This window comes from Aethalodelphis obliquidens, unplaced genomic scaffold, assembly GCF_003676395.1.
Source record: "Aethalodelphis obliquidens isolate GAN/ISIS:26980383/991018 unplaced genomic scaffold, ASM367639v1 scaffold9, whole genome shotgun sequence".
NCBI lineage: Eukaryota > Metazoa > Chordata > Mammalia > Artiodactyla > Delphinidae > Aethalodelphis > Aethalodelphis obliquidens.
This window is the reverse complement of record NW_020837953.1, coordinates 32,323,850-32,332,772: the sequence shown is the minus strand read 5'-3', so window position 1 is coordinate 32,332,772 and position 8,923 is coordinate 32,323,850. Positions and strand designations below refer to the sequence as shown.

Below are 8,923 nucleotides of genomic sequence, written 5' to 3'. Positions count from 1 at the left end.
GCAGGGAGTACCAGCTGAGGGAGCACGTAGGAACTGTGAGACAAGAATGTTGCGGCAAGCAGCAGACAGGCATCTGGGCAGGTGCTGAAACATCTGTTCAGAAAAGAGGGCAGTGTGTCCTGTGCTTGGCAGCACGGTCTGCACCTTGCAGCGACCTGGAAGGCTGGACTGTCCATCGGCGAGCTGAGATGGTGGGGCTGGTCCCAGATAGGTCCCAAACAGAGTGGAACTCAAACCCAGCCAGAGTAGATGGCTGCAGGCACCCACCCCACGCGGTGGGCAGCATAGTCTCTTCCTGGCTGTGTTCCCTGAACTGCCAGGTGGAGTGGGGTGTGAAGTCTAGCAAATACATGGTGACCTCCCCCTCCACTATTGAAGCTCAGGAGGCCTCAACTCATCATAGAGAAAATCCTTTAATTGCTCTGCCCCTGCCCCCTCCCCAGGGCAGTCCTGGCACCACTGCTCAGGCTGGCTGCCCTTGCTTTCCCCGGGATGCTGAGGACACCTTGACCTTGTCCACGTCCCAGTCTATCTGCCTCTCTGATGGGGCCACCACAAGATCTAGTGCCCCCTGGAGCCATCGGGCAAGGCAGGCAAGAGACGCCAGGGGCAGGTGGGTGTGAGCAAGGCTGCAGGGCCGTGGTGCGTGCAGCCGATGGTGCAGCTTCAGGTGAACGTGCTGTGTGAAGCGACTTGGGCAGACACTGCACTGGAAGGGCCGGGCCCCTGAGTGCAGGCGCAGGTGAGTCGAGGTTGCTGGAGCTGCTGAAGCGTTTGTGACACATCTGATGGGAATGGGCACTGGCGTCAGCTCTGCCCACCTGGTTGACCCAGGATCTCTGCTCCCCCTCCCCATCTTGAAAATACCCCCCTACCACCTCCCTGTAATGCAAGCCTGGAAGCTTTCCCCCCATGATTCCTCCCTGGGACCCACAGTGTCTGGCAGATTGTAGCCAGTCAGACTGGGTTGGTATCTTGGTTCTTTTACTCCCTGCGTGACCTTGTATAGGTGACTTCCCCTCTCTGATCCTTGCTCTCCTTATTGGTAACATGAGAGTATTAATACCTAACCTCATAGGTATGGTGGACTGAATGAGATAATCACATAGAACCCTTATGCGTGGGGCTGCAGCTTCAGTGGGCGTAATTAACATTTACTGGGAGCTGCTACATGCCAGGAACTGGTCTCGTGTACTAGTCTTCTCCAGGACTCTGGAGAAGCAGGACTAAGTATTACTCCTATATTACAGTGAAAACGCAGAGGCTCAGAGAAGTGAAGCCACTAGCCAAAGCTCACACAGCAAGTTGGAGGCAGAGCTAGGATTTGAACCCAGGTAGCCCGGACTATAACCACTATGCTGCTTTTATTTCTGCCTCTTTAAAACAGGGAAAGAGTCTGGGCCCTTCTGACCTCCCAAGGGACATGGTGAGGCTCAAAGAGGGAGGGAGCTAACATTGAGCTGATGTTATAAGTAGTGTTTATATACTTTGCACACACTATAGCATTAACTCTTCCAACTATGCTGGGAAGTAGGCAATGGGTATCCCCAGGACTCCTAACTTCATTCTTCTCCCCCCACAGACATACATCTCTTTTCTCCCCTCCAGGCCCAGGGGGTGACCTCCAATATCACGTCCTGGCCCTTCCCTTCCACCTCCCTCTTTCCCCCAACCCTTGCCTCCTGTCCTGTCTCCACTTGCTCAGGATGGTTGGGGAATGGAGGCCACGGGTGCCATCTCCCAGGGGCCTAGAATTCTTCCGCAGCCTGCAGGAGTACAGGGGAGGGGGAGGATGGTCTCACCGGGCACTTGTGGGGCCGCTTCCCAGTATGCACCAGGTGGTGCTTCTGCAGGTGGGCGAGCTGAGTGAAGCTCTTCTGGCACAGGGCACACTGGAACGGGCGCTCCCCGCTGTGCACACGCAGATGGACCTGAGCCAGGTGTGGGAGAAATGCTGCCAACTGCCCAGAGCCCTCCAGCAGAGCCGGGGATCCTCTTCAAATCTCTACCCACATCCCCATAGGGCCCCCTTTTGGCATCAAGGCCTCTCAATTCCCCTGCAACTGTATCACCTCCCTGAAGGCCAATCTACCATTCCCCAGGATCCCCTCTCTCTCTCTGCTGCCCTGCAAGAGGGGAGATGCCTGTGGTTAGCTGGCCAGGTGAGGGGTACCCCGTGTGTGTGTGTGTGTGTGTGTGTGTGTGTGTGTGTGTGTGTGTGTGTATCTTGTGCAGCGCTTCTTGAAGTATTGTCCCGCAGCATCAGCATCACCTGGGAGGGTGTTAGAAATGCAGATTCTCAGGCCCCACCCCAGACCAGCTGAATTAAAATCTCTGGGGCTGAGCCTAGGAATATGCATGTTTACTAGCTCTCCAGGTGGTTTGAGGCTCGTTAAAGTTTAAGAATTCATGCCCTAGAGGATGCAGAAGGGCTGTTCTCCAATAACCGTAACTTTTCCTCAACTTCAGCAGGTGCCAACTCGCGCCTAGCTTCCGGTCTTTGCTGATACACAGAGATGTGCCCATGGTTGCCCCCTGCTGGACGATGCCTATAATGATGCTTACAGCACGGCGCTGATGTGCAGGATCCCACATGAAAAAGGCTGGTTGTCAGGTCTGTGGTCTACACTCACTAAAATCTACCTGTTCCCCCACCTGAACTTCAAATAAGTAAACAAGAGGAGGCTTAACTGGGAATCAGAGAGGATGGTTGTTCAAGAAAGGGCTTTGCCCTAGATGTTGAGAGACTGAGATCAAGACCTGACTGCACCATGAAATCAAGGCAACCTTGGGCAAATCTTTTCTCAGTTTCCCTATTTTTAACTTAAATGAGACGATCTCATAGTCTTTTAGTGTGGAGAGGACTCCTCTCTACGGATGTGAAACTGAGGGGCCAAATGAACCAGCCAAGGTCATAGGCCCTAGAGGTTGCCCAGGAGTTCCTTCTGGCTGTAAGGTCCTTGATTCTAGAAGCAGGATGGGAGGGGGGTCATTGAAGGATGCCGAGGGGAGCCACGGAGCCCAGAGGCAGATACCTTGAGGTTGGAGAGCTGCCCAAAGTTCTTGCTGCACACGTTGCACTCGTACAGGATTTTGCCATTCTTTTTCTTCAGCGGATAAGGCAGTGCCGAAGAGCCCGCCTGGGAGCTCGGCGGGGCCGACTTTGCTGGAACCACCCGGCCAGCATGCTCCAGCCCTGTGGAGTCGGTCCTGGCAGCTGCAGAGCCTGGATTCTGGGCCTGGGAGGGTTGGGTTTGGCCAGAGGCTTGAGAGGCCCCTGCGTAGGGGTGCAGGGTCTCCCCCTGGGTGCTGGAGTGCCCGGCCTCATAGACATTCATCAGCAAGGTGGGCACAGCCATGGTGGTGTAGGAGGTGTTCTGGGGCAGCATGAAGAGAGGGGGACACTGCACAGAAGGTAGGCCCCCACAGGTGACCAGGTAAGGTGAGGGCAGGAGAAGTGGGTACACAGGATAGAACGGGCAGAGGCGGGATGGGAGTTCTTTGGAAATGGGGGTGGATGCGGGCCAGGAGCAGAAAGCCAAGGGGCTGGGGCTCTTTTTGTCTTGCCACGGGTTTGGGAAAGAGCTGTTGTGAGGAAAGAAGGATGGGCTGGGGGACCCCTCGCCAGCTCTTTCCCGCTGGCTTCCCATCTTGTCCCTGCTCAGAGGGTACTTGGCTGTGAGTTTCTCGCCATTGGAGGAGCCGGCAGGCCGCCTTGGTGGCTGGTGCCCTGAGCAGGAAAGGGAAGACGGTCAGGGCCGCCCAGACTTGGGTAATGTTCTGCTCTGCATCAACCTGCCTGGCTCAGAGCTGAGAGAGGGCTCTAGCCTGCGCGGCACCTCCCCTCTCTGGGCTTTCCTGGTCTGCAATTGCCCTTGCCAATAAAAGAGGCTAGCATTTGTGCAGCGCATAATAATTTCAGAGAGTGAAAGCGATTCAAGAAACCTATTAGACGTACAGGTGGAGAAGTCAAGTGGGCAGTTGGGTGAATTGGTTTGGAGATTAACAGAGCAGCCTGAGCTGGAGACATAAATCTGGGTACCATGGGCCCAAATGAGATCCCATAAAAGGTGGTCCTAGATCTGCTGTGTCCCAAATGGTAGCCACCAGACACATTTAAATTGATTAAAATAAGTACAGTAAAAACTTCAGTTCCTCACTTGCACTAGCCACACTTAAAAGGCTCAGTAGGTATGGTATCAGACAGCACAAGTACAGAGCATTTCCATTACTGCAGGAAGTTCTATCAAACTGCTACTCTAGATAAAGAGAACAGGAGAGAAGGGGGGAAAGAAGAGAGAGGAGAGGAGAAGAGAAGAGATGGGAACATGGGAGGAGAGGGGAGGGGAGGGGTGAGGCGGCGGCTCTGGACTGAGTTCCTGAGCAGGGGGAGAATTAGGAGGTACGTAGTGGAGAGCAAGCAAGGGAGACTGAGGTGCAACAGCCAGTGAGGTAGGAGTTAAACTGGGAGTGATAGAAAGTAAACTATTAAATATGTATAAAGATTAAAAAGTAGATTGTCTGCTTGGATCCTCATTTATTCACTCAACCAGCTTTACTGAGCTGCTTTACTCGGTGCTGGGGAAATAAAGGACACAGCAGCATGGTCCCTGCCCTCCAGGTCGAGTTGCATAAGGAAATGGGGTATCGTAAGCAATAAACGTAGAACATAGGTTAGTGAGATTGTACTTTTGTGGAAGAAGAAACTGGCCTTCATGATGTCATAGAGCCAGAAAAGGCAGAACCAGGACTCCACCCACGACTCCCTGTCTCCCAGTCAGGGCTCCTGTCTTATAAAATAGGCCCCTCTAGCTCAAACACTCTAGGCAGACAAAGCGCCGCTCTCAACCGCCGGGAATAGCTACGCCTACACCAGATCCCATACCCACGCCTGAGAGAACCACTGGCCACTTCCTCTGCTCACCTCTGCTCACGTGTCACCACCTGAGAGCCCCTCGCACCCCCAGGCAGAGCTCCAGCTCAGAATGTGGCAGTAACACGTGCTTGAGGCACTGTCCTCACGAGTGACACTGGGTCCGCAATGTCTCTCATCCCCAAACCTAACAGTGCTTCCCACCTCCAGCCTCCACCAAGGTGCAGCCCCGTGCCCTGGGCTTACTTGTGCTCGAGGCATCCTCTCTGAGACCCTGCGGGGCTGTGCCCGGGGGCGCCGACTTCAGGGTGCACAGGTATACGTCCGGGCCCTGAGGGCAGGCCAGCAGGGAAGATCTGACCAGTGCCAGTGACAAGGGGTACAGCCAGCTGGCACAGGACGGGCCATGGGCATCCACTGTGTCTGGAAGTGGCCTGGAGCCTGGCAAGACCTGGAAGGCAGGGGGAAGGGGCTTGGGGGCCAGGGACTGGGAGTCCCCTGGGGTAGTCCCTTGGGATGGTTCCACCCCTAGTTTGGTTTCCAAAGGGGGAGGAGAAGCTAAGACCAACCCCCAACCTACACCCGCCTCCACCATGTCTGTCACTCAAATGGCTTCCCCTTCTCTCATCCGCGTTCCCAAGGGACTCACACGTCCACCCCCAGGGTTACCCTCCCCCTGCCCCAGAACCCCTCACTCAGCCCTGCTCTTCCTCCTCCCCTTCCTTCCTGACCACCCTCAGACTAACTACCTGGATGGAGCCAAGGTGAACTTAGAGAAAATCCTCATCAAAGACTGTGTACCCCGCAGGAGGGCCCTGAGCTTCCTCCCTCTAAGGCCCAGGCCACGGTCACACAGCCAAGCTTCCTGCATGGCCCTGTCCCTTCTCATGCCTCACAGGAGAGTTGGGCCCCTGGGGCACGGGAGAGGGTCTCTGGCGCTTCCAAAGGCACATTCCCATGATGTGCCGGGGTGCGGGTGCTCAGGACCAGGGGAATCTAGGTCCCTTCAGATTTTCCCCCTACTTCTTCCTAACATCCCCTCCTTCCAGAAGCAGCCTGGCCTCAAAATTGGGGATGGGACCGCATCTTACCTGATCGCCTTGGCAGAGCTGGGAGTCCGAGTGGGGGGATGGGGAGTCTCCTGTGCTCCCCAGGGGCTTAGTCTTGTGGCAACAACCCAACTCTGGAGCGGGTTCCCCCTTCATTCCCCCACTACCTGCTGGGAAGACAGGTCAGTCACAGGTGAGCAGTGAAGGTCCTCCAAATAAGAGCCTGTCTTCGAGGACTGGCTCTCCCAGGAAACCACTGTGTGACATTGAGTCAGTCACTGCCCCTCCTGGCCTCAGTTTCCCCATCTGCAAACTGGGAGGGTTGGACTGGCTGATGTGAAAGGACTGTCTCAGCGATGACATGAAAGCCAATGATGCTTTCCTGGTAGGGGCAAGAAGAGGATTGAATGGAGACTGGCCAATCAGAGGCAAAGAGCACAGCTGGCCTGAATCCCATCCCTGGGGAAGAGAGGAGAGAGGAAGGTCCTCATGGAGGTACTTCCAGGTAAGCTCAGAGATCTGAGGAAACATTCCAGACCTCCTCAGGGCCACAGGGAATTGAGAAGCTATTCCAAGACTCTACCAAACACAGGCTCCTCACTGAGGGGCGCCCCTGTCCCCCAGCTCATCCACACAACTTTTCTGGGCCTCTGAGGAAGCCCCAATGTCCTGCCACTCGGCTAGCGCCTCACTTCTCTGCTGCTTTCACTGAGGCCCGCGCAGCCCAGGGACCATGCAGCTCGGCAAATGTCCCGAGGCCCTTCCCTTCCCCCCCCCGTAACCCTCCTTAACCCCCAGTGCCCCTCGGAGCCTGGCACCCTCACGCGGGTGTCTCATTCCTCCAAAACCCGGTCTCCTCTCCCTCTTCCCTGACTCCTCCCAACCTGCCCCGGGTCTCAGAACACCCTAGAAGGAGAGGCGGCCTGGGTGAGGCTCTTCACCTGGCTCGGCAGAAGTCCCCTCTGGCTGGGGAAGGAAGCAGGTGGGCAGGTGGGCCGCCAGCCTCTGTCTGTGTTTACGGCCCCCGTGGGTGTGAGAGGTGACAGGAAGGCGCTACATTTGAAGTTGCCACAAATAGGAAGGGGGGGCAGGCAGGCAGGCGGGGGCCCTATGGGACCTGACAAGGGCAAGCCGCCCACCTGCCTTTACCTACCTGAGACAACACTGCCAGAGCTTGGGGCCACAGTAAACGGGAGCTACTGGGATTTCAGTGTGCGGGCTGGGATGGAGTGGGGTGTGGTTAACTCTGGTTCTCAGAGAACTCAGATGGCTGAGCAGGAGGGGGACAGAGCAGGGCTCAGAGGCTGGAGCTGGGGTCCTTCCAGGGATGCAGGCCCAACGGGGACAGAGACGGGCAATGATGTTGAGAGGGAAGACAGTGACGGTGGTGGCAGGGACAGAAACAGGCAGAGACAAGAGCAGGCAACGTAGGGTGAGGCAGGGGAGAAAGCAGGAATCCGATCTCACACAGCAGGCGCCTAGGAGGCAACGAGTACATCTTCCTCCTCTTTGTCCCATCTCTGATTTCTCGGTTCTGGGGAATCCTTTCTCTAATTTAGATAGAATGCTGAGGGCCCCGCCCCCACCGGCAAGAGATAATTCAAAGACACAGCAAAATGCTTGTAAGGCATGACTAGATATCAAAAGGGAGACCCTTTAGGCCAGAAACAGCTTTAGGCTGAGCAATTTCATCGTTCCTGTGAGCAGAAGGTGCATCACCCCCTGGCCTCACACAAATTCTGCCCGGTTGGTGTGTCCGCAGTGTCTGGCCCAGTGTGGCAGCCCCATCCAGGCCTCAAACTCCACCTGGCCATGCCACCCAGGTGGCATGGAATGCACAGGGACATCTCGAACTCTCCATTGTAGGCAAGGGACATATTACTCTGCCAGCTCAGCCCCTGGTCAGTACTCACTTCCACTCTGGCCCCCGTTGCTTCCTGTCATAATCACTTGCCCATAAAACTGACCCCTACGTGTCTGTGTGTATCTCAAGGTCAGGGACCACTCTTTACTCATTCTTGTTTCCCATGTAGATATTTGCCAGGTTTTTTGGATGCCCAGCATCTGGAACTTTCTCCCACATGAGTCTGGAGGGAGGCAGAAGGCACATTCCACTATAAAAGCCAAAATGGCCGCATGCTGAATTCCTACCTCCTTGCTCCAGCGCGTGGTGCGGGCACATGGCATGGACCAGACCGACCAGATGTGCCCATCCAGACTGTGATCAGAAGCCAGTGGCCCTGGGGCTTCCCTGCTGGTGCAGTGGTTAAGAATCCGCCTGCCAATGCAGGGGACATGAGTTCGAGCCCTGGTCAGAGAAGATCCCACATGCCGTGGAGCAACTAAGCCCGAGCACCACAACTACTGAGCCTACGCTCTAGAGCCTGCAAGCCATGACTACTGAGCCTGTGTGCCACAACTACTGAAGCCCGCCCGCCTAGAGCCCGTGCTCTGCAACAAGAGAAGCCACTGCAATGGGAAGCCCGCGCACCGCAACGAAGAGTAGCCCCCACTCGCCGCAACTAGAGAAAGCCCGCGCACAGCAACAAAGACCCAGTGCAGCCAAAAATAAACTAAATAAATAAAAAAATTTGTTTTAATTAAAGAAAAAGGAAAAGAAGCCAGTGGCCTTGAGGTGGCAGGTCGGTGGAGCCCACTCTGTACGTAGATGGTGATGCCCCAGCCTCCAGGACAGCAGAGGGAAGAAAGGGGTTCAGAGGGTGTCACCAGTCCTCTCAGGGCTGGTACTGGGGGTGTGGTCCTGGCCCTGCTTTCCAAGCCTGGCTCTGCAGCCTTCCCAAACCTTCTCTGAGCTTCCCCAGCATCTTTTTTTCTTTTGCGGTACGCGGGCCTCTCACTGCTGTGGCCTCTCCCGTTGTGGAGCACAGGCTCCGCATGCGCAGGCTCAGCGGCCATGGCTCATGGGCCCAGCCGCTCCGCGGCATGTGGGATCTTCCCATACCGGGGCACGAACCCGTGTCCCCTGCATCGACAGGCGGAC

At 55.9% G+C, this 8,923-nt stretch overlaps 1 protein-coding gene across 1 annotated transcript; it reads right to left on the bottom strand.

The window, feature by feature from the left end:
• ZNF683 (zinc finger protein 683) lies at nucleotides 1–6,497 on the bottom strand. The gene is given in 7 exon segments (XM_027109605.1): nucleotides 1–490; nucleotides 493–749; nucleotides 751–785; nucleotides 1,803–1,931; nucleotides 3,036–3,730; nucleotides 5,120–5,324; nucleotides 5,965–6,497. Coding segments are annotated over 7 exon segments (1,512 nt in total). The 5' UTR covers nucleotides 6,079–6,497; the 3' UTR covers nucleotides 1–413.
• Between the last annotated feature and the right edge of the window lie 2,426 nt (nucleotides 6,498–8,923).